Consider the following 27293-nt stretch of genomic DNA (forward strand, 5'->3'; position numbering starts at 1 on the left):
TCTGCGTGGTGCAACTACTGAAGCCCGCATGCCTAGAGCCCGTGCTCCGCAACAAGAGAAGCCACCACAATGAGAAGCCCGCGCACCGCAACGAAGAGTAGCCCCCGCTCACCACAACTGGAGAAAGCCCAGGTGCAGCAATGAAGATAACAACGCAGCCAAAACTAAATAAATAAATAAATAAATAAAAATTAAAAAGAAAAAGTTTCCAATGATTATGACTTCCTATGGGAAGTTATATTGAAGTGGTGAGTGAACTTCCCTGTCTTGTTCCTGATCTTACATAGAAAGCACTGAGTCTTATATCATTAAATACGTTAGCTGTAAGTTTTCCCCTAGATGTTCTTTATCAGTCAGATTGAGCAACTGAATGGGTTTTGAATTTTATCACATGCTTTTCCTATATCCATTGAGATAACTGTTTTTTCTTTATGTCGTTAACATGGTGAATTACATTCATTTTTAAATGTTAAATCAAACTTGCATTGCCACCTGGTCACAATGTAGTGTCCTTTTTATATACTGTTGGATTTGAGTTCCTAATTTTTGTTGAGGATTTGGCCTGTGGTTTTGGTTTTTTGCAATGCTTTCACCTGGTTTTTACACTAACGTAAAATTGGCATAATCAACTAAGTTGGGATGTATTCCCATCTCTTCTATTTTCTGAGACTTTATGTTAAGATTGCTTATTGTTTTCCTTAAATGGTTGACAAAATTCACCACTAAAACACTTCGCCGTAGTATTTTTTTGTAAAATGTTTTAAACTATGAATGCAATGTCTTTAATAGACATAGGGCTGTTCAGTTTTCATTTCTTCCTATGTCAAGTATGGGTTTACTTCTAGACTCTCAACTCTATTGAATTTATCTAGATATCTATCCTTATGCTAGCACCACACTGTTTTAATTACCATTGCTTTGTGGTAAGTTTTAAAAACAGGAAGTGTGAGTCTGCTTATTTTTTTATTTTTCAAGACAGTTTTTGCTGTCCTGGGTCCCTTGCCATCCCATATGCAATCTCTACAAATAAGACGGGATTCTGACAGGAATTATGTTGAATCTGTAAATCAATTTGGGGAGTGTTGCCATCTTAACAATATAGTCTTCTAATCCATGCACATGGGATGTTTTCCATTTATATTCTTTAATTTCTTTTAACAATGTTTTATAGTTTTCAAAGTGTATGAAATGTATTCCTAAGTATTTTACTCTTTTTGATGTTATTATAAATGTTGTTTACTTGATTTCATTTTTGGATTGCTCATTGCAAATGTATAGAAATACAACTCATTTCTGCATATTGATTTTGTATTCTGCAACCTTACAAAACTTAGTTTTTAATGAATTTCATAGGATTTCCAAAAATATGATCATGTAATCTGTGAAGAGAGATAGTTTTACTTCTTCTTTTCCAATCTGGAAGCCTTTTATTACATTTTCTTGCCTAACTGCCCTTGCTACAACATACAGCACAATGTTAAGTAGCAGTGGTGAGGGTGGACATCTTTGTCTCATTTGTGATCTTAGGGAGAAAACACCCACCCTTTCATCATCAAGTATGATGTTACCTGTGGGTTTTTCAGAGATGCCCTTTTTCAGATTGAGAATATTCCTTTCTATTCCTATTCTGTTGGTTATTTTTGTTTGTTTTTTTAATCATGAAAGGTTGTTGGATATTGTCAAATGCTTTTTCTGCATCTACTGGTGATCATGTGGGTTTGTTCTTTCTTTCTTTCTTTCTTTCTTTCTTTCTTTCTTTCTTTCTTTCTTTCTGTTGGGTCTTCGTCTCTGTGCGAGGGCTTTCTCTAGTTGTGGCAAGTGGGGACCACTCTTCATCGCGGTGCGCGGGCCTCTCACTATCGCGACCTCTCTTGTTGCGGAGCACAGGCTCCAGACGCGCAGGCTCAGTAATTGTGGCTCACGGGCCCAGTTGCTCCGTGGCACGTGGGATCTTCCCAGACCAGGGCTCGAACCCGTGTCCCCTGCATTGGCAGGCAGATTCTCAACCACTGCGCCACCAGGGAAGCCCGTGGGTTTGTTCTTTATTTTATTTTGTTTATGTTTACTTTTATATTAATGCATATGCGATATGTATGCGGATATGATGGTTAACTTTATATGTCAACTTGGCTGGGCCACAGTGCTCAAATAGTTGACTGGACATCCTAGATGTTTCTGTAAGGGTGGTTTTTGAATGAGATTAACATTTAAATTGGTGAACTTTGAGGAAAGCAGATTGCCCTCAATAATGTGGGTGGGCCTCACACAATCAGTTGAAGGTCTTACTAGAACAAAGACTGACCTCCCATAAGCAATAAGGAATTCTAGCAGTCGATTACCCTTGGAACCAAACTGCTACCATGGCCCTTCCCTGGTTCTTCAGCCTGATGGTCTTTGTACTTGAACTGCAATATCAGTTCTTCCCTCGGTCTCCAGACTGCCGGGCTACCCTTAAGATTTTGGATTTGTCAGCCTCCATAATCACATAATCACATGAGCTGATTCCTTAAACTAAATCTCTCTATATATGTACACACCCTATTGGTTATTTTTCTCTGGAGAACTCTAACTAATATAGATCTTGGTACCAGGAGTGGAGTTATATATATAACAAATACCTAAAAATGTGGACATGGTTTTGGAACTGGATAAAAGGTGGAGGCTGAAAGAGTTTTGAGATGCATGTTAGAAAAAGCCTATATTGCCTTGAAGAGACTGTTGGAGAAAATACGGATGTTAAAAGGTGATTCTGGTGAGGTCTCAGATGGATTCGAAGAACATGTCTTTAGAAACTGGAAGAAAGTTGATCCTTGTTTTAAAGTGGCAAACAACTTGGTCGAATTGTGTTCTAGTGTTGTGGAAAGTAGAAATTGTAAGTGATGAACTTGCATATTTAATTGAAGAGATTTCTAATACTGAAGGTGTGGCCTGGTTTCCCCTCACTGCTTAGGATAAAATGTAAGAGGAGAAAGATCAGTTGAAGTAATTGTTAAGTAAAGAGGAACCAGAACTTGAAGATTTGGAAAACTCTCAGCCTATCCATACTGCTAAAACTGAGAAAGTGTGTCCTGGAGAGAACACTAAGACAGGACATAAAGTGATTGCAGGTGTGACTCATGGATCTAATCAGCCATCTCAGCAGAAGCTAGGAATAGACATGGGATTATATCAGGAGAAACACTGCCAGTCTGGACTAAAGGGGACAGAGACAGGACAAAATGAAGGAAGGCTGTTGGACTTCTGAGATTCTGTAAGATGAGACAATAGAGATATCCATCTTGCTGCACAACATGTGTCATCCTTCAAGAAAGAGAAGAACAACCCTAGAGGTGGTTCAGATATCAGGAGGGCTGCCACTCTAAAAACAGAATTACCATATGACCCAGCAATCCCACTACTGGGCATATACCCAGAGAAAACCATAATTCAAGAAGACACATGCACCCCAGTGTTCACTGCAGCACTATTTACAATAGCCAGGTCATGAAAGCAACCTAAATGCCCATCGACAGACGAATGGATAAAGAAGATGTGGTACATATATACAATGGAATATTACTCAGCCTTAAAAAGTAACGAACTTGGGTCATTTGTAGAGACGTGGATGGACCTAGAGACTGTCATACAGAGTGAAGTAAGTCAGAAAGAGAAAAACAAATATCGTATATTAACGCATATGTGTGGAATCTAGAAAAATGGTACAGATGAACCAGTTTGCAGGGCAGAAATAGAGACACAGATGTAGAGAACAAACGTATGGACACCAAGTGGGGAAAAGTGGTGGGGTGGTGGTGGTGGTGTGATGAATTGGGAGATTGGGATTGACATATATACACTAATATGTATAAAACAGATAACTAATAAGAACCTGTTGTATTAAATAAATAAATTAAATTAAATTTAAAAAAAAATAGGGCTGCCACTCCCACTACAGGTCCAGGGGGAGAGGCTGTCTCCTCCTTAGTTTTACGGGGCCAGGCTCCCACCAAGGGTGAAGTGGTGACACTGCCAACCTAGTGGGCCTGGAGGTGGGGCTGCTACCTCACTGGGCCTGGAGAATAGAGCACTGAGTCAAAGATTATTCTAGAGCCTTAAAGTCTAATGGATTCCGCCCCGATAGGTTTTGGACTTGACTGGGAACTGTGACCCCCTTTCTTCTTCCTGATTTCTCCCTTTGGAATGGAAATGTCTAACCCTATGTTTGTCCCGCCACTGGATTTTGGAAGCAGATAACTTGTCTGGTTTCACAGCTGGAAAGGAATTTTGCCTCAGGATGAATCATACCTCAAGTTTTGCCCACAACTAATTTAGATGAGATTTGGGACTTAGAGTGATGTTGTAATGGGTTAAGACTTTTGGGCTGTTGGAATGGGGATGAATGTGTTTTGAACGTGAGAAGGATGTATATTTTGGAGTGTTATGACTGAACTGTATCCCCTCCAGATTCATAGGCTTAAGCCCTAACTCCCACGTAACTCCGGGTGCCTCCGCATGTGCCTGTTTGGGGATACAGGGCTTTTAATGAGGTAGTTAAGATGAGGGCGTTCGGGTGGGCTCTAATACAACCTGACTGGCGACCTTATAAAAAGGGATCAGGGCATACAGAGATAGACATCAGGGATGTGTGCACACAGAGGAAGGGTCATGTGAGAGCGCAGCGAGGTGGCCACCTGCAAGTCAAGGAGAGAGACCGCAGGAGGAATCAGACCTCTGACACCTTGATCTTAAACTTCTAGTCTCCAAAACTGTGTGAAAACAAATTTTCATTGTTTAAGCTACCTAGCCTAAGGTATTTTGTTATGGCAGCCCTAGCAAAATAATAAAGTGTATTCCACTTATTGATTTTCAGGTGTTAAACCAACTTTGCTTGGTCCATGGTAAATAATTCTTTTTATATGTTGCTGGGTTCAGTCTGCTAGTGTTTGGGTTTTTCTTAGAATAAACACATATGAAATATACTATTAGTGACATTTAGTATATTCACGATGTTGTACAATCACTATCACTATTTAGTTCCAGAACACCTTCATCATCCCCAAAGGAAATCCTGTATTCATTAAGCAGTTACTTTCCATTCCTCACTATCTCCAGGCCCTAGAAACCACTAATCTGCTTTCTGTCTCCATGAATTTGCTGATTCTGGATAATCCATGTCTAAAAAGTCATGCAGTATGTACCTTTGTATGTGGCTTTTTTCACTTAGCATGTTCATTCACCTTGTAGCATGTATCTGCATGCCATTCCTTTTTATGGCTGAACAATATTCCATTGTATGTATATACCACACACTGTTTATCTATTCATTAGTTGATGGACATTGCAGTTTTTTCCACCTTTTGGCTATTGTGAACAAATCTGTTATGAACATTCATGCACAAGCTTTTGTTTGAGTATCTGTTTTCAATTCTTTTGGGTATATACCCAGGAATGCTGGGCAGTATGCTAATTCTATGTTTAACTTCTTAAGCAACCACCAAACTGTTTTCTACAATGGATGCACCATTTTACATTCCTACCAGCAAAGTATGAGAGTTCTGGTTTTTCTGCATCCTTGCCAATATTTGTTATTTTCCATTAAAAAAAATTATAGCCATTCTGATGGCTATAAATGTTAACTTTAATGATAATTAGAACTTTGCTGGGGGACTTCCCTGGTGGTCCAGTGCTAAAGAATCCGCCTTCCAATGCAGGAGACGCGGGTTGGATCCCTGGTTGGGGAACTAAGATCCCACATGCCTCGGGGCAACCAAGTCCGCGTGCCACAACTACTGAGCTCACGCGCCTCAAAGAGAGAGCCCGCGTGCCGCAAACTACATAGCCCACACGCCCTGGAGCCCGCAGGCCACAACGAGAGAGAGAAAACCCGCACGCCACAACTAGAGAGAAGCCCGTGTGCCGGAACTGGAGAGAAACCCGAGCAGACCGTGCACCGTAATGAAAAGATGCCGCATGCCTCAACAAAGATCCCGTGAGCTGCAACTAAGACCCGATGCAGCCAAAAAAAATAAGGAAAATAAATAAATAAATATTAAAAGAAAACTCTGCTGTATTTTGAGTTAGTTTATTATGAGACATAGCTCTGTGACTGGGTAAACCTGGAGGATCTTCTTTCTATCAGTATAGTCCCATGCTTGAAATGAATTCACTGTATTTCTATTTAAGGTTCATCTCAGAGACTATTTTATGACAGTTCCATGATTCCATATTATACAAAAATTCATATGATAGTCTTCTGAATGGGTGCCAATACACCTCTTTTATGTGATACCAAACTCTAGTTTCAGTTCATAGTGGGTCAAATTTTAAATAGGCATAGTATATTTATTTTAGTTTTTACCTTTTACCAGCTGTGAGGAATATGAAAGAAGCTAAGAATTAGTGTTAATATACAGATCAAGAACAATGAGAGAAGTAGTAGATAATGCAGGAGTTAATAGTATAATACATAGTATAAGAAACTGGCATAGAATTATTAAGTAAAATACTTTTGAAAAAAAAGTACTGTATAGCTAGTCACAGGAAAAAAGTTTAGAATTATACATTCCAAAATATCATGAAAATAGTAGTGGAACTAAAGCTCACTTCTATTTTTGTAATTTTGCATTTTCTACTATAAATATTATAAATAAACTTTGCTTGGATGACTAAAACGTTATAAAATACTTTCTTTGCACAAAATAGATAGCATGCACTTATTGCTTTTTTCTTTCATAGGTTGACTTACAATCTGTTTCTAATTTCACAAAATTATTGATGAATATCATATAATAGCCTATAAAAAGGAACAGGTGAAGACTGAAGTGAATGATGTATGTTCTAAAAAATTAGACATTCTCTCTCTCTATATATATGTATACACACACACACATACATACACACATATTATAAGTATAAAAAATGGTAACTTGAAAAGTTCATTCAATGCTAACTAACTCATGAGATGAAGATGCAATTAGCAAAATTCTCACTGTGGAAACTCTACAGAACAAAGAAACCAGTTTTTCAACATATAAATTGTAACAAAAAAAATAAAGGTGTAGTGGAAACATACAGATTAAAAAACATGTATCAACCAACTGCAATGTGTAGACCTTATTTAAATCATTAAAACAAATAAATTAATAAGACATTACAACATAATGAGACAACTGAAAGTTTGAACTGTGGATATTTGAGGATATTAAGAAATTACTGTTAAATTGTTTCTAAGTGTTTTGATGGATTATAGTTATTTTCTAGAGATACATACTGTAATATTTATAGATGAAATTAAATGGTATATGAGATTTACTTTAAAATAATGCCAGAGAGTGTGCGCATGTGCACGAAGGTGTGGATGGAACCAGGCTGACCAGGAGTTGATAGTTCTGGAGGCAAGTGATGGGAACATGTGAAATTCATTCTTTCTTCTTTATATATATTCAAAATTTAAAAATTCATTTAAGCTTTCAAAATGCTTTAAACTTTATGTAAATTAGAAAGTATATTTCTTTTGAGTATAAATTTTATTTTTAATGTTTTTAAGAAAAAGTTCCAGATTCCCAAGGCTCTGTTTCCCTAGGGAATACAGAATCAAAACTGAATGCAAGCAAGTTGCAGGGAAAAGTATATAGTAAAATCCCATGTATGTGAAATACCAAATTTATGTATTTTATGTGTATATACATGCCTAGGAAAAGGTAGAAGAATAAATTTTAAAATGCTAAAAAACAAACAAACAAACAAACCAACAACTGGATGCACGTTAGCATTCAAATTTCTGCAACTTTCTCTCAATTCCATAGTGTAACACAGTATGTTCATTACAACTTCTTCATTTTTGCTTTTATTGTTCTAGGCTAGAATGCCCTTCTTCCTCCTCCTCTCTTTCTTTCAGAATCCTGTTTGTTCATACCTCAATTCCCAAGCATTCCATAAAACTCTGTTTATTTCAGTCTGCAATAATTTCTCCCTTCTGTAACTTTCTATGGCAATGCCAAATTATTTTATTTAACAGCATATAATCTTATATGCTCATTTTGAGCATACTTTTTCTTTCTTTCTACTTAATTATAATTTATTTGAGGGTAATAATTGCACCTTACCCTTTGTTACTCTATTTTCTATAAAAGACTATACAATTCTTTGCATAGAGTAGGCTCTTAATAAATTCGTATAGTACTGAAAATGGCTATTTGGTTAATGATTAGTTCTAAACATAGTTAATGTTATGTTAGTGATTGTGCTAGGGCACTGATAAAATAACAATACCACAACATACAAATAAAAATAAATGATTGTGGGGATAAAATTACTTTCAAGCATAGTATTTACCTTTGTTGTCTGACATATGATACAATGCTAGAGCTTAAAGGTTCTTAAAAAAAAATTCAGAGGTAGTCTATAAATTCAGACACTGACTGCGGTTGTAATTCATATAGTTTGGCTGAACACAGACAAAGACTGTTGAACTCCAAAGCAGGTCAGTTTCTTTTATCATTTTAATATGTCTTTAACATGGTCTCAGAGGTGTGTTTTATGTGATAAACATATCAAGCATATCCAAATCAGGAAAATAATGCTGAAGTACCAGTTTTGCCTTAGCATTATTTATGAGAGAGGCAGGGGTCGGGGAAGCTGTCTAGCAGATAGAGTAAAAGGCCCAAGTATAAGACAGGTTCGGTAATATTTATACTTCTGTTACTGGCCCTGATGTGACCTAGAGCATGTTAGTTTATAGCTCTGTGTTTCAGTTTCCTCATCTGTGAAAAGGGATAATACCTCACAAGGATGTTGAAGAAGATAATGTTTGTACTGAACTACAAGATACAAGATAGAAAGAATAAGGAACATAACTTTAAAATTACATCCTTATTATTTTCTGGGGTAGACTTTAAAACAAAAAACATGGTATATTTTGAATGTGTACTCTATGAAAAATATATTTTTCATAGAGTAGAAAAAATTGAAGAATTATTAAATTTCTAATTCTCAATAGATTTCTGAACATTAAAATTTTCCTGTGTGAAAAACAACACCTGAAAATAAACTGTTAATCAAAAAGGGCCAAATCTAAGTTGAAGCACATCACTTTGCCTAAATATTTTTCTAAGTGTCCCGTAACAAGAAAAATATTAACCCTCTAATTCCAGTGAGAACTTGTTCCCAAAGAAAAATCAAACAATTCTGTATTGCAGTCACAATATTGTATTTTGAGCCAAAAACACTAAAAACATTTGAAATGCATTAATAGAATCTCAAAGAAAAGCGAATGATAGATCAGTATAAACTCAGCATAGGTATTATAACAACAATGGTTCACACTTATTAAATACCTAAATCTGTACTCCAGTACGGTACAAATCATTTGACACACATTATTTCATTTGATTTTTCTCAAAAATAATATGATGCAGATATTAGTACAATTCCAACTTTACAGGTCAGGAAATTGAGGCTTAGAGAGGTTAATTACCTATCAAAGGTCACCTCAGCTAGGAAGTCAGAATCTACACCATCTGTCTTACTACAGCGTTAGCTAGGAATTAAAACACTATGTTGTACCAACAGAATGACTGCAAAACAAAAATTTTTACTAATAAAAAGATAAAGACCCAATTAAGTCAGATTTAGAAATAAGTGAAGTTTTCTTTATATAAATTATAACTTAAGTCTGTTTATGTCACCTTTTAATCATGTTACTAATTATAAACCAAAAACAAATATCTATTAAAAATCAAGTCAGAGAATAACACTTGACTTCTTGGTTTCACTTAGTTTTCAGGTGATAGAAGTTTTCAGGTGACAGAGTACAATAAGTGGATGAGTGATTATTTCAATTTTGAATCATATACAACAAAACGAAACAAATAAACAAAGAACAAATGAAACCAAACTAGAGTTAGAAAACGTATACATCTCAGTTATGAGCCAACAGTGTGTCCAACTTTCCAGATCAAAATCTCAATTCTCACATCTTTTCATATAATTGATGTTTTAGAAAATTTTTATGTTTTACAGTTCAGATCAGTTAACCAAGCTTGACAAGACAACTAAACTTTCTACGGATTAAAGCAAATTAAAATATTTATCAGCTCAGTAAAGTCTAATAAAACTAAACTAAAAAAATACCTAGGCTTTTGAATTTCTTCATTGTTTCATGAAATAACAGAATATTGTTTATTTCTGATCTAATCTGAACCAGTTATTTGGGGAAATACTGGAACTACAATAGTAGAATACTGACAATCACAAAACCCTTAAAAAACCCAACGGGAACAAGATATACTGCATAACAACATTTAAAACTTAACTAAAGAAAACAGTAAATTAAACCCTAATAAATTCTGAAGTTTCATAAATACCTGAGGTCTGAAATAGCACGGGGAAAAAATATTTTAATATTGACCTGAGTTCATAAAACACATTTTTGTTTGGAAATACACGAAAAACATTCAATTAAGTCTTTTTTGACCTTTGCAAACTTTTGGAACATCACCTTAAACTTCAGAGAACAACTACTTCATGATTTAAAGAGTGAAGACTCTAACTACTTCACAGATAATTGAGACTGGAATATTTACACATTTAAATGCTCAACTGCAGGTAAACATTTGTCCTTTTGGGAGAGGCCCAGGTGGAAGGGCCCCACGGCAAAAAGACAATGTTAAGTCCCGGATATCTGACCGTACTGCCAGTGCCACCCAGTCTTAAAAATATTGCTGGATCATCATTATCATCCTCAGTCAATATTTACTAAGCTCTTTATGACAGCAGTGGCATTAGAAAGTTTATAAAAATCAAGAGTAGCTCAAAGATTTCAGTTTATTGTATCTTGGTCTGTAAGTTAACTTTGATATTTATTTTTTTTTTGCAATTAATGAATCAATGTTTCTGAACAAAGGTCTTTATTATTAGCTATTATTTCCATTTATTTTAAATATTTTAAACTAGTTTAGATTCAATAAAACTTTAATACATTTAATAATGTATATACATCATATGCAGAAAGAGAAAACATTTATAATGCAAACATGCTAAATAAATCTAATTGTACTGAGTGAAGTCTCTTGAAATATGAAGGAATTTTCTCCTTTCATTGTCACTTCTGGCCATAACTAATGTTCATAGGATTGAAGTTTTGTTTTGTTTTGTTTTGTTTTCATACTATGTCATAATATTGACATTCAGTCCAGTAGGGATTGAAGTTTTTAAAAAGGCACCCTTTTCCTCACTAACCTGTCATGGGCCCCCACTTCTACCAAGTGGCAGAAGAATGTTATGATTAACACTTCTTTTAAAGTTTCTAATATTTTTCTTAACATTTTATTTTTTAAAGTGCTTGAATTTCTGAAATGTAAAGTACTTTGAAAAGTAGTTTAAAATATTCGTCAAACTTAAAACATAAATGAGGTTATCACTTATAGGCATCTATTTCATAAGGTAAGTGAATCTACTTTGGATTATCATTCCCTTATATATCTGATTGTGTTGTAAAGCACAACACTAATAAAGTATATTAAAGAGATGGACTTCACTGATATAAATATATTATACACACACATATGTAGACATTACAGACCTATTTTTCATAGAAGCTTATTTTCTTCTAGGCATCAAATTTAATTTGTGCAGGTTATTATGAATAAAGGCATTAAAACTTGCAAACTCATTTTTATATAAAAGTAATGTATACACATAAAAAATTCAAACACTTGATTAGGTTTATGAACGCAAGTTAAAATTTCCTCTCCTCTCATTCACCACACATATAATAAACCTAACTTCTAGACATAGTTCCACTTCCCAGAACACCTGCTGTTGAGTTTCTGATATATCAGAAAAAATTTTATTGACCATTAAGGATGCACCAAGCACGGATTCAGGTATAAGATGCAAAGGTAAATAAACAAAATCCTGGTCCTTGCAGAATTTAATTTCTTGAGGACAATCCACAAATACAGTATAGTGTCGTGTAGGCTTATTTCCATTATTAATGAATTATTAATTTCCATTATTAAGAAAAATAAAGGAGAGTAACAAATAGAGTGATGCAGTGAGGAGGTAGGTTATTTTAGACAGTGTGGTCAGGGACATTTAAGCAGAAAGTGGAGCAAAGTGAGAAGATGACTTGTGACACTGGGGAGGTGGGTGGGAGGTAGATCACTCCAAGCAGAGAAAAAAAAGTCAAGGCCCTGTGATGGGAGCATTCTTAGAATGTTTGAGATAATAAGGGAGCTGGTGTGGCTGGAGTGAAGCAAGAGTAGACACATGTTAAGAAATGAGGTTAGAGAGGTAGCCAGGGGCCAGTGCATAGTTATATGTGTACAAATACTTCTTTTATAATTAAATAAGAACACAACATACATCAGGGGGTCACAAATGTAAATGCTTATATGATTAAGGCAGTTGATGTTAAATGCATGGAGTAGGCAGGATGGAAAATGTGGTAAAATGGTAAATGCATGCCCCTTTTAGAGAAGGTAGCTTCTACGAAGCCTCAGCTAATTGCTGAAATACACAGGTGTGATGGTTAATTTTATGTGTCAACATGGCTAGGCTATGGTGTCTACATGTTTGTTCAAACACCAGTCTAGATGTGGCTGCAAATGTATTTTTTAGATATGATTAATATTTAGATCAGTAGGCTTTGAGGAAAGCAGATTACTGTCCATAATATGGATGGGCCTCATCCAATCAGTTGAAGGCTTTAAGAGAAAGACTGAGATCTCCCGAGGAAGAAGGAATTCTGCATCTTGGAACTCCCAACTGCAACATCAGCTCTTTCCTGGTTCTCCAGCCTGCTGGCTTGTCCTGCAGATTTTAGACTTACCAGCCCTCACAAATGTATGAGCCAATTCCTTAAACTAAATCTCTCTCCCTGTATATACACAGTCTATTGGTTCTGTTTCTCTGGAGAACCCTAATACACATGCCATGCTAAGGGTCCCCACAGTGGGCAGATCTTCCAGTGTTTTTTTTTTCCACTATAAGAAACAATATTGCAAATGAACATGGGATAATGATACTGTTTCCTAAGCTTTTTTTTTAATCCTAAATTTCAAGAAAGGTAAAATCCAAACAAATGCTTCTGATAATGATTTTCAAATCTGAACACTGTTGGCCTGAAAAAAAAAAACTTTGTTGGCAGATGATACTTTCTTTATCATATGGAGACCTCATCTTGCCCCACACCCCTGCAACTGACTAACTGAAATGGCGAAGTAAGTCCATGTTATCTCCAATCATTTACTCATCATTGTTCTTATTATGTGTATTATAGACTACCACTCTGCAGAAGAAACTTTTAATCTGAAGAAACTTTCAATCTAGTGTTAAATTTGATTATTTATTCACTTGTTTGGCAAATATTTACTGAAGGCCTATTATATATAAAGAATAGAAGCCCTAGCAGGGAAATGAAGAGAAATACTCAAACAACTATTACATAGGTAAGCATGAGGTATGTATTGTGAGAGAGCACTGTGAATAATTATGGTAGTTAATTTTAGGTAGAATGAGATCACTTCTGGTTGAGAAGATCAGAAAAAGATTACCAGAATAGTTAGTACTTATTGTGTTCTAAAGGCTCAATAAGAATCTGATAGGTTAGAGATGGAGTATTCCAGGGGGAATAAGGTGACATAAAAGAAAGCACTGAAGTGGGAAATTTGGGGGGGGGGGGGCGGTGTGTGTCTATGAAAGAGCGAACAACTCATTTTGAGAGTGCAAGTAATAGTTGATTTAGTATAACGAATATTTGTTGAGTGCCTACTATGTGTAAGGCAGTGTACTAGCATCAGTGACACAGATATGAATGAAACCAGAAGGTAAAAAGATGATTAGTGGAATACTAAATCAGAAAAAGAGGTGGCACAAAAAAAAAAAAAAAAAAAAAGAGGTAGCGGCAATATCTAGGGTTCATGAGTGTTAGGTTAAAGAGTTTGGAATTTATTGTATAGGTAATGTGGTATTACTAAATACTGTTGATGGCCGATTGAGAGGTTGAAAATAACGTTTCAGGCATCTTAAGAGGAGTAAGGAATGGAGACAAGTAGATGAAGTAGCTAGAAAAGCCTGGGCATGAAAATATACAAGTCTGGTCTAAGGCAGGAACTTTGCAAAAGAAGGAGACATTGCAAGGAAAAATCTAGCAAAATTTGGTTACTAATTAAATTTGTAAAAAGGAACAAATCAAAGATTACCTATGTAGAAGGCAACAGGCATCTGTGGAACTATAATAATAGTGCCAAGAACAAGGGAAACACTTTACTTTTTTGTTTAACAAAATATAAAACTAAATTTTTCTCAAGCTGATAAAAATAATGTCAATAGATGGCAAACTCCAGGATCTATAATTGGCAAGCCCATTCTAACTTTGGACCTTTTGCTAACCACAATGATTAAATGGCAAAATATTTTGTTAAATGTTTTTAAAAGAGAAAGCTGGGTCATTTTATACAATAAAAAAGAGCACTTGAGAGCTATACATGTTGAATTTTAGTCTTATTCTTATAACTTACTGTTAAAATAAGGCATAGAAAATAGTGAAACTCAGTAATGCAAAAAAAAATGTCCTTCTGGATACAAAGTCATAGAAGACATAAAATATTTTGTTAGAAATAGCCTCTGTAGTAATTTAATTGTTGTCTTATATGTCAATAAAGCAAAAACTTTTAGAGTATTTTGATCAATGATACTATTAATATATTTCCTTTGCACAGTACTTTACAGTTTTCAAAAAACATTCAACTAAATCATATCCCTGATTTTCATAATAAGCAGCTCAGATATTATTTGTTCACAGGTGAAGTAACTGACATACAGGTGCAACTCATTGGTATAAGAAGATAGTTCTTGATTCTAAACATCACTAAACAAAAAACTTAATCTGCCTCATATAAAAGGGTTATAAATTTCACAGAATGTTAGAACCAGAGAAAGCCTCAAGTCCAAGTTAAAGAAATTGAAACCTAGAAAGCTTGCAGCTTGCCTACATTAAAAAAAAATCTGATCAATGGGAAAGATGGAAGAATTCAGGTACTCTTTTGTTCTTTTTATTACTGCTTTGACAGCATGGTACCTTGACACAGCTCCACGATAGTCCCTATAGAAAATATATATATGACAAAATGTTTATGTCTTTGGGCAGTCCAGTTAGCACAACTGATTAGAACATAGAACTAAGAGGTCAGGATCGAGTGTTCAACCCCTCTTGATGAGGGATTTGCATTGAGAAAAATGTTGCTTCATGGCTAGAGTTGCATGCTATCATCACTGCTGATTGTCTTATTGATGCGTAGTTCTGACTAAAAGAACACATAGTTGAATGAAAAACTATCACCGTCACACACACAAAAACAAACCCAACCAGTTCCTAGTGACAGTCAGTAATATTTCTGATTGCTAAGGATAACATATATACAGACAAAAAAATGGACATAAGAAGTAAAAAAGACCCACACTAAATAAAATTTATAAAAAGAATGTAGAAAATAAGCACTTCATCCTCTTTTTGAGTATATTTTACATGGCTTCTATCTTTATGGCTTCTGTGACTCTGAAATGTAGTATATCATGAACCCAGTAAGTAGGATTTATTTTTAGTCCTGTATTCACTATGCCAAACACTTAACTATTCTATTTAATTATTTTAAAAAATACTATTACAATTATAGGAAACGTATCACCTTAAAATATGAAGCACACTATTCAATATTTTTGGTCTAGAATGCGAAATTTACCATGTTCTGAAAGGCATCACAACTTCTCACTTGGAATTACACAAAACATAAAAAAAATTTAAAACATAATCTGCTACTATTACAAATATATTAAATCCTAGTCTACTGGCACCAAACAACAGGATCTAATTCTTATCTACACAGTTGAATTTATACTTTCTGTAAGCAAAAGGAAATATAAGGAAGCACTATAAAATCAGCAAACATTGAAACTTAGGCTTTCTCTCGATTAGAAAAGAGTTTGTTATTATTATGCCTCCTGAGCTTAGGAATGCAGCACTACAGGTTTAAAGAACAGGAAAAGATCATTACTAAATACAAATCTAACTCTTAAAAGTTTAAGATTCTTCCCTGATGAAACTGTTTAGACTAATGAAGCTGTTGCAAATGAATTCAGCATTCGGCACAAAGGAGGTACTAAGATTTTAGTAATACGTAAAATTTATTTTAAAGCTTCACATTGCTATTCCTCTCCTGCTATCCTTTCTGCTTTAATGTGAAAGAGCCATCAGTTATAATGGTAAGTTTAGTATCCCTACCCATTCACCTCACTTGCCTCTGTCTCTAAGTGTGCCAAAGGACACAAAAGGCCAACATTTCCTTTTCTTAGTATTCAAAGTCTTCTAAAACTCAAAGGAAACAAACAGAATAGAGAAACCTCGTAATATCAATATATACTTCCATATTCCTTATTTCCATTCAGGGAAATGGAATGCTTATAATAACAGTAGCTCTTAGCATAACCCAGCAAAAGAAAATGATTTTTGGAAAAAAATTTAAAAAGAATAAGGTCAGTATCACTAATTGATAGAAGTAAAGGCAAATAAAATAAAATAGAATAAAAGTCATCAGCATATTTTAATCTGCTCCTAACACTAATAACTGATCACATATCCTCTTCTGCTTTGGCTGCTGGAAAGTCTGAAAGCCAGACTTATTCTTAAGGCTTATTCTTTCCCTGTTTCATGGTATACATGCAAGCTGACTTACTCCTGGCTCTAGCTTACTGTCCTATTCCTAGATTTTTCTCAGTGTATTTTTTCTTAATCATTGATGAACAACTTTCTTTGACATGACAAAATACACGTATGTATGTATATGTACATATATATTTGCATGTAAAACTGATTTGAATAACTGAAAGTGTATTTTTTCTTAAACTTTATTTAAAAAATCCGTTATCTATGATGACATACATACAAACATGCAAACGCACATGAAAATTACAGAATTAGTCTTGCTTTTCTTCACAATAAATATGGAACTTTTCCCTTGTCCTCTATAACAGAGGAAACTTTGAAGAAACAAAGGTAATATCTCTATGAATTTGTTGTGTTTCACGTATGGATTTGTAACCACCATCTATTCAGGTGTGTAAGAAATATTGTTTACTTTCACTTAAAGCAGAATCTGAGATTCCAGGAAATTTAAGCTTTGTTGTTTTGGGTAATTGTCTCTCCCTTCCTAGGATTCTACATCCCAGGGATCTTACTCCTGTTCCATTTAAAATAAATTTCTGTATATCCTCACAGAATGCTCTCTATACCTTAAAAAAAAAAGGAACTATTAACTGTGAGCTAAAATTTATTAACATCCACAGCTATTCTTATCTCCTTCGCTCCTGTCTATAAGCACAAGGTGACCATCTTCCTGTTCAAGGCAAACCCTTCTGCAGATTCTCAACTGCATCTCTTTCTAAATTTGGGGGAATTCTGTTCTCTCTGTTGGCTCCTTCCTATGAGCCATGAACATGCTCAAGTGTCTGCCATTTTTCAAAATCAAAAAACAAAATCCTTAACCCACATTCCTTTCTTCTCAACTATCATTAACATCTTCCTTATTCAAGTTTATTCAAGGATCACTTTATAGTCCAAATTGCTATGCTTCTTTCCCTCAAATCACTCTTGAACTTACAAAAAACTGGCTTCTATACCTAATATTCTATTAAAACTACTCTTGTAGAGGTCACTAATGACCACCTAATTTCAAACAAAAAAGGATACTTTTTGCCCTCATCTTACTTAACCATTCAGAAACATCTGACTTTAAAAAAAAAAAAAATCTCCATCCTTGGCTTCAGTGATATCATAGTTTTTGATTCTACTCTTACCTCACTGACTTCTTGTTGTAAAAATAAGTTTATCTTAACATTAGTTGAGCACTAACAACAAGCCAAATACTGTGCTAAGAGCTGTATATACTTAAAATAACTCTGTAAGATAGGTACTATAATTCTCATTTTACAAAAAAGAAATGGTCTTGGAGAGGTTCATTTATATAAGGTCACGCAAGGCAGGGCTGTCAACTGCAAATCCCTGTAGCTTAACGACATCATTAGCAGATTTTTTTTTAAAAAGTAGCAGTGAGAGGGGTCCTTGTGAAGCTTATCTTTGAGCCAATAATTGTTAACTCTTTATTTAGAAGAGGTTATTTAGCTCTGTTAGATTCATGTAGTTTTAAAAAAAGTCTTTGAAAGATAACTGTTTAAGCTTCATAATTTTCAAAAATCTTTCAATAATCTTCCGCAATTCAGCAAAGAGGAGCATCAAGAATTGTTATCAAGGTTTGTTTTTCAGTAAGTAATGTCAATTCTTGCAAGGTTATCGCATTGCTCTCAGCATTCTCAGACACTGTCACTTTAACAACGGAGTACCTGCTGTCCTATCTCACAAGGACGGCAGGAGAGGTTTCCATAAAAACTCTCCCTATCAATGGGGTGAAACTACTACATACCACAGTGCAATATCCAAGGTCTGGGCACAAATCACACATTATTCATAAGTCTTAATAAAGGGTTTAATAAATGCTTCTATTATACTACCAAGAAGCAACCCTAATTTAATGCAGCTAACTGAAGTGTGAATGTAAAATGGCAGCCTTCAAACTTGGCTGCACATGGGAATTTCTAAGGAGCCTGAAACACACTGATAGCTGAGTCTTACCCCAAGAGATTCTGAAGTAATTGGCCTGGGGTGGGATGGGGATCAGGATTTTTTAGAGGCTCCTCAAGTGATTCTAATGCACAGTTACAGTTGAGAATTCACTGGTGTAAAACACAGAGGAAAGACTGTTACATTTACTCTCTTAAAAAAAAAAATGGATGGGATGTCTTCAACGGCTATCAGGGTTCTGCTTACCTATGTGCCTACTGATTCTAGCTGCAAGCAAATGATTCCCCACAGGCAGTCATCAAACAAACATACTTGGTATTCGATAACCATATTAGTTTCCTAGGGCTGCTGTGACAAAGTACCCAAAACTATGGGGCTTAAAACAACAGAAATTTATTGTCTCACAGTTTCGGAGGCTACAAGTCCAAAATAAAGGTTTCTGCTGGGTTGTGTCCTCTTTGACAGCTGTAAGGGAGAATCCTTCCATGCCTCTTCTAGCTTTTGGTGTTTGCTGCCAATCCTTGGTATTCATGTGCTTGTAGATGCATCACTCCAGGCACAAGGCTGTCTTTACCCTGGGTCTTCATATAGTCTTCCCTCATGCTTGTGGCTCTGTGTCCAAATTTCTACTTTCTATAAAAACTTCAGTCATACTGGGTTAAAGCCCATGCTAATGACCTCATTTTAACCTGATTAGCTTTGTAAAGACCCTATTTCCAAATAAGATCACATTCTGAGGTACTAGGGGTTAAGACTTCAATATATTTTTTTGAGGGACCCAATTTAACCCATGACAATAACCAATTACTGTATATGTCAATAACATTGCTCCAAAACATGGGTTCTTCACATGAGGGTGGGGAAAAATTTTCATCTTTATTTTTCACTCTCATGTAAATACAGTACTTCCTACAATTATGAACACAGGCAACAAACTGTAGTAGTATTATTAGTGGCTCTTGAGAGTTTGCGCCATAGAAACCACTGGTATTTTCATGTCCCATTTCAGTGTTTGCAGTTATCCTCAAAATACCATTTACAGTCATCACTACTTTGAAATTACAGTTTTTAATAGACTTGCTGTTAGATCTAGTTATTTACTTATTAATATATTAATAATGTATTAACAATGGCACATGTATTTTATTTTAGTAAAACTGATTTTGATTTAATTACATTTTATGCACTTATATTTTAAGAGGGGGATCAAATTTTAAAAAAATCTTTCAATAACCTACAGCTCCAGTTAGTGAATTCTTACATTTCAGACGAGGTTTTTAAAATCTTTGTGAGTATTAAAAAATATGCAGGGCATTGTACCTCACTTTTCAAACCTTTTTTTTTTTTTTAAACTATGATCCACTGTGAGAATATATATTTTAAATATAGCCCAGGACACAATCTTATTTCTCTCTCACACAACACAAAACTGAAACAAAAATATCACAAAACAATATTCACCCTTTCTGCACTCTGACATTTTCTATTCTATTTCTTTTCATTAAAAAATGCCAGTGTGATCTACTGAATTAATTTCACAACTACTCTTGGAGCATAAATTAAATAAGTCTTAAAAATCCTTTAGTGGCCTTCCTTTAGAAACTTCTCACACTATGATAGGTGAAAGGCTATTATTACTGCTTTTCATGTACTATTTAAAAAATGTACACCATCATTTTAGAGGTGCCATTTAGATGAGCACATTATTCAAGAGCTAAGCAGGTGCCATTTAGACAACTAGTTAAGAGTTATGTAAATTTTATAATTCCCATTTTATAATGGGAGTCTAAACTTATACTTTACCAAACGCAGGAAGGAAAAAAGGTACAATAATTAATATTTTATGCCTGAATCATTTTGAAACTACACAAATGTCTTAAGTGAATAATGTTTAATTTCATTGAGGTATTTCCTCATTCACCACTATAAAATTAGGTAGAAACATTTCCCAAACTAACATTTATTTATGCCTAGGATAAAAAGAATTTTACCTGTAGTAAACTCGAAGTGTCTGGATTTCTTCTTCCAGTTTTTTGTATTGTTGAACTGCAGTTTCTCTGGCTTGTTGCATAGCTAACAACTTTGCCTGCAATTAATTAATATTTTAAGAAATTTAATATTGGTTTGGTACATTAAAATACAGTACTATAGTATGAATAGAAGTCTTTAATTTCTGGGAGTTTAAAACCTATCATATTTTTAGTGGTGGTTCATAATTTCCCACAAAATAATCCAATTATATTAATAACAGAAATACTAAAGACATGAACATATTAAATTTACCAACTTTGCTCATTACTAAACTTCAACCTTATTCATCTGTATCATCAGATATATGCCTTTCTGCAATGTTTAACTTTATACACAGAATTCAGAAAGTGGAACGTGGGTTCAGAGCATTATCTAGAGATAAGCACAGTGGGTGTTTCACATATAAATTTTATGTGGCTCCACTGCCTGATTGCTAGATTTTCTTTTAACTTTATTAATAGAAACTCAGAAAATTCTAAATATGTTAAGCCATCTTTGATATTTAACATGAAAAAAAATACACAAGACTACAACCTGATTCTTAGAGATATGATTTAACCTCTTCAATTCCTTTTCTGCAGAAAAAAAGAAAATCTCTAAAGGGAGAATGGCAGCAATCTTGAATGTTAGAAATATTTTATTCAAGGGATGTTATTGTTCATCTCTGCCTATAATACTCAAATTTTAAAGAGTCTTAATCAGTTTTTCAATAGGGTTCAAACTAGTAATTTTAAAAGAATTGCTACCTTCCAACCATCATTCCCACTGAATTTCAGGCATAGTCAAAAAGAGTTATCAACCCAACTTTTAAAGTATGGTACTGGTAAGTCAGATTTCAGTTTTGTTTATTCAAAGTTTAATTTCCATGAAAAGGCTATCTTTCACTTTAAATGGTGTTTGATAGATAACACAAAGCAAACTGGTATCACATACCTCACAAACTACACTAACTGTAATAATTAAAAAGTAATCAAAAGTTGGAGGTAGAAATTCACTAACTTTGCTGAAATCATATGACTTCACTGAAATTATTTTCTTGCATAAGAATGAAGTCACAAGACAAATTATGAAATCTGATCATAGGAAAATTAATGAGTGTAATATAAATGAACATTAGACAATGCCACTTTTCTATTTTAATAATGCAGAATTATAAAAGCATGTAGCAGTTTAGATCTTTGTATATAAAATTAGGCACTAAATTAATTAATTAGTTCTCTATCTGGGCTAGCAAATTCTAACAAAGAGTTACTTTTTAATTAAATTTAAGATGTTTGAGTGCTTGCTTCAACATGTCACATTCTAGAATTATAGATGAAACATTCTCAAAAATTATTAAAAAAGCATGTAAAGCTGGTTCTTGACGCCAATAATTAACAGCTTTGCCAGTTTTGAGTATACTATAATATGTGATTGAAATGGTAACTTGGAAGACCAGATACTCAATGTGACTAATAACAAACCAAAAAGAATTGCCCAAAAAAGGATATATCACATTCAACTTACAAAACATCAGACATCCTGTTGCATGCAATTTAAGAAATATCAAATATTTGACAGGTAACTGAGAATTTGCTAAATAAATATGTGACAATGTTAAATACCTTAGATGATTATTTTGAAGATTTTGTACCTGGTGCTTCTGCAAAAAGCAAACCAAAACCCCCCCAAAAACCCAAACCAAGAAACAAAACCAACAGTGTTCTAGCAGGAAAAAGTCATAACAAAGATTCTGCCTAAGAAATTTCTGCAATGAAAATGAGATCGTGAGAACTGTACTTAAATTCCCGTGCTTTGGTAATAATGAATATTTCACTTCTCTTCCTATATTTAGTTGGCTACGAAGATTTGGTGTTGCTTCATAGCAATCCACTTAATTTATTAATTCCAAATGCCTAATCTTGTATCTAGGCCCTGGTGACTATGTTCAAAGTTATTATAAACTTTCTGGCGTTACAAGCTCCTTCCGCTACTTTATCAGATATACGCTTACCTGGTCAACTTTGCCACAGTGATCCTGTTCAGTCTTGGTGGCTAGGATGAACTTCCTTCCCCACTACCTCAGGTATATCTGATCTAGATCGTTCAAACAGAGTAGTCTATCCCACTAGGCCCAGAAGAAAACTGAATCTTGATGAGGTCATTTGTATCCTGGATCCCGGTACACCAGACAGATCTAGATCCATTTCTTGGACTTCCTGGGTACATAAATTTTTTTTTTTTTTTTTTGGCTTAGGCTAGTTTGAGTTGGATTTATGGTATATGCAATGTAAGAAAATTTAACTAACTTAAATGTGCCACTTACGTCTACTGCATTTCCTACTTCCATTACTAATATCATATAATTCCATCACATTACAAGTCAAAAATATATTTCATCTCAAAAACAAAAAATTAGCAAACAACATACTTTTCCTGTTTCTCTGTCATCATATTTCCCATATTTCTGGTAATTACTTGTAAATCTCCCACCCCCAATCTTCAGTACTACAAATCTCCTTCCGAGATTTCCAGTTACCTGTTTGTTGTATATCCTTCCAGAAATAGCCTATACACATACAAGCATATATGTATATTTGCAACTAAATACATCTATTTACAATATTGATGGTACTCTTTACACACTGTTAAAAACCTTGTTTTAAATTTAAAAGAATTTTTGTTATTTTGCTTCCTATTAAAAAAGAAATCCTCCACCCCAACCCATATGTTGCACTCGCTAGCTGCATTCCCTTCCTTCCCTCCAACCCCCAAAGTGAAACACTTCCATGATTTTGGGTTCATCATTTTCAAGAATATTTTATACGTTTACTATGTAGTTATGTACTTACAGAAAATATATGTGATTGTTTACACATTTCTAAACTTTATATAAATGATACTCTACACATTCGCAGACAATTGCTTTTTTGGATAGTATTATGCTTTTGACTCTTATTTGTATTAATATGTTTATCTATTCTGATTATAGTACCGTCACACGTTGTGAACATGTGCAGTACATTGGGATTATAGATATATTTGGACTTATTTTTACATGTTTTTCATATTTGGCATCCTTTTCCTTTGTTTCTTTTTTCCTCTACTTATACTGGATTAAAATATCTATATTCCCCTTTTTACTTACTATTTGGAATCTTTATATTTATATTCTACCTTGAAATTTTGGATAAACATACTTAAAAATATATTTTTGAGCAAAGCCTACAGTGAGTCAGAATTTCTATATACTGTTAGCCCTCAGTATCTGTGGGTTCCACATCCACAGTTACTTGATGGCCGACTAAGGGACCTAAACATCCACAGATTTTGGTATCTGTGGGGGTCCTAGAACCAATGCCCTCCAGATAACGAGGGGCGACTGTATGGACAACTGTATGCTAAACATTTTACACAAGTATAGCACTTTTTAAACTTGAATTTTTAGGCAAAAATTTTATTGAATCAAAACATGCATCACATATGTAAGTATACACATGGATGAATTTTTTAGGCAGGCTTATTCAGTTATAACTTAGACAAAGTAAAAATTCACCCATTTTTGATGTACAGTTGTGTAAATTTTGAAAAATGTATAGAGTCATATAATAACAATCACAGTCAAGGTACAGAATATTTTCACTACCCCAAAATGTTCCTTCATGCAACACTGCAGTCAATGTCCTTCCTTTACATGCAGCCCCTGGCAACCACTGATGTGATTTTCACCCTTATAGGTTTCCGTTTTCTAGAACGCCATATAAATATCATATAGTAGGCAGCCTTTTGAATTTGGCTTCTTTTACTTAACGCTTTTAACATTCATTCATATTATTACATGTATCCGTAGTTCATTCCTTTATATCACTGAGCAATATTCCATGGCATGGATGTACAACAATGTGCATATTCATTCACCAGTTGATGAATATTTGGATTGTTTCCACCTTTTGGCAGTTTTAATAAATCTGCAATAAACATCTGCATATTGATCATTTTGTGGAAATACGCTTTCATTTCTCTTACTTACATAAACACCAAGGACTGGAATTGCTGGGTCCCATGATAAGTGTGTGTGTTTATATACTTTAAAAGTTATGTATTCTATTAAGTTATATACATTATAAAGAAACTGCCAAATGTGCTGCCTAAATTGATAAAACTTAAAAACATCTGTGCTTCAGCAAGGGAAACCATAAACAAAATGAAAAGACAACCTACGGAATGGGAGAAAATATTTGCAAATGATGCAGCCGACAAGGGATTAATTTCCAAAATATACAAACAGTTCATACAACTCAGGAACAAAAAAGAACAATCCAGTCGAAAAATGGGCAGAAAAACTAAATATGCATTTCTCCAAAGAAGACATACAGATGGCCAACAGGCACATGAAAAGATGCTCAACATTGCTAATTATTAGAGAAATGCAAATCAAAACTACAATGAGATACCACCTCACAACAGTCAGAATGTCCATCATTAAAAAGTCTACAAATAACAAATGCTGGAGAGGGTGTGGAAAAAAGGGAATCCTTCTAGACTGTTGGTGGGAATGTACGCTGGTGCAGCCACTATGGACAATAATATGAGGTTCCTCTAAAAACTAAAAATAGAGTTGCCATATGATCCACTAATTACACTCCTGGGCATATACCCAGACAAAACTATAATTCAAAAAGATACACGCACCCCTATGTTCATAGTAGCACTATTCACAATAGCCAAGACATGGAAACAACCTAAATGTCCACTGACAGATGAATGGGTAAAGAAGATACATATACACAATGGAATACTACTCAGTCATAAAAAAGAATGAAATAATGCCATTTTAGCATCATGGATGGAACTAGAGCTTATCATACTAAGTGAAGTAACTCAGAAAGAGAAAGACAAATACCATATGATATCATTTACATGTGGAATCTAAAATATGCCACAAATGAACTTATCTGTGAAACAGAAACAGACTCATAGACATAGAAAACAGACTTGTGGTTACCAAGGGGGAGGTGGGTGGCGGAGGGATGGAGTGGGAGTTTGGGGTGAGCAGATGCAAACTATTATATATGCAATAGATAAATAACAAGGTCTTACTGTATAGCACAGGGAACTATTTTCAAAGTCCTGTGATAAATCATAATGGAAAAGAATATAAAAAAGAATGTATATATACATATGTATAACTGAATCATTTTGCTGTACAGCAGAAATTAACACAACACTGTAAATCAACTATACTTCAATAAAAAACAAAACAAGGGCTTCCGTGGTGGTGCAGTGGTTAAGAATCTGCCTGCCAATGCAGGGGACACGGGTTTGAGCCCTGGTCCGGGAAGATCCCACATGCCGTGGAGCAACTAAGCCCGTGCGCCACAACTACTGAGTCTGCGCTCTAGAGCCCATGAGCCACAACTACTGAGCCTGCCGCGTGCCACAACTACTGAACCCCGTGTGCCTAAAGCCTGTGCTCCACAATAAGAGAAGCCCCCGCTTGCCACAACTAGAGAAAGCCCGCGTGCAGCAACGAAGACCCAACACAGCCAAAAATAAATAAATAAATTTATAAAAAACAAAACAAAACAAAAAGCATTTGTGGTTAACTATCAATACAATAGCAATGCCATTTGTTGAATGCCTTCTATGGGTTGGACATTGTACCAAGTACTTGAAATCCATTACTATAGTCTATCCTCACAATCAATCTATGAGATAGCTCCTAGTATCCCTATTTTACAGGTGATAAAACTGAGGTTCATGAACATTAAGCAACTTGTAAATATAACAGAGCTAGTGACTGACAGAACTCAAATACATATTCAAGCTTATTTGGTCCAAAATACATATTTCTCCCTTATACTTCAATATACAGCATTCTGGGATGTGTGTGTGTATGTGTGTGTGTTGTACCTTTTCTCTTTTTTTATTTCCAGTTTTATTAAGATATAATTGACATACAACATTGTATTAATTTTAGGTGTACAACATAATGATTTGGTGTATATACATATTGCAAAATAAATACCACAATAAGTTTAGTTAACATCCGCCACCTCACATGATTACAAATTTTTTTTCTTCTGATGAAAAGTTTTATGATTTACTCAAGTAGTAACTTTCAAATATATGATTCAGTATTGTTACTATGCTGTACATTATCACTTCTCCAGAACTTATTTACCTTAAATGACTGAAAAAAAATGTTGGTTAACTAATGTTAGGTTAACCTTTTAATTAAGTATCTCATTATTCCTAAACTATATCTATCTTCAGCAATGCCATCTAAATAGGACAACCATTCATACTACTACTGGATTAGAAATGAACTACATCGTTTACTACTGGATTGGAAATGAACTACATCGTTTCCTTAGAATTTTACCTAGTAATGTGGAATGACAAAGAAAAGACTACACTATTCACATCACTGAACACTATTTGTTATGGATATTGTGGAGAAACCACTTTTATCTTACTTTAAAATCTTGTTATGTTTGTTTTTGAATGTGTTTTTAATAGTAATAGTCTGATACAGTTAAGCCTTCCTTTGGAACCTGCAAGACCATTAACAGAAATCTGTTTTTATCAGAGAACAGAGGCATTTGATCTTTTTTTTTTTTAACATCTTTACTGGAGTATAATTGCTTTACAATGGTGTGTTAGTTTC

At 34.5% G+C, this 27293-nt stretch overlaps 1 protein-coding gene across 5 annotated transcripts in view; it reads right to left on the minus strand.

The window, feature by feature from the left end:
* The window catches only part of MIPOL1 (mirror-image polydactyly 1), a 317627-nt gene that overhangs the window by 88239 nt on the left and 202095 nt on the right, over positions 1–27293 (minus strand). For all 5 annotated transcript variants that reach the window (XM_068532647.1, XM_068532746.1, XM_068532830.1 and 2 more), the window contains one exon: positions 20605–20699. In XM_068532647.1, coding sequence (XP_068388748.1) covers positions 20605–20699 — 95 coding nt within the window. The remainder of the gene's footprint in view (positions 1–20604; positions 20700–27293) is intronic.

This window comes from Eschrichtius robustus, chromosome 1 (genome assembly GCF_028021215.1).
Source record: "Eschrichtius robustus isolate mEscRob2 chromosome 1, mEscRob2.pri, whole genome shotgun sequence".
In the NCBI taxonomy this organism is placed as follows: domain Eukaryota; kingdom Metazoa; phylum Chordata; class Mammalia; order Artiodactyla; family Eschrichtiidae; genus Eschrichtius; species Eschrichtius robustus.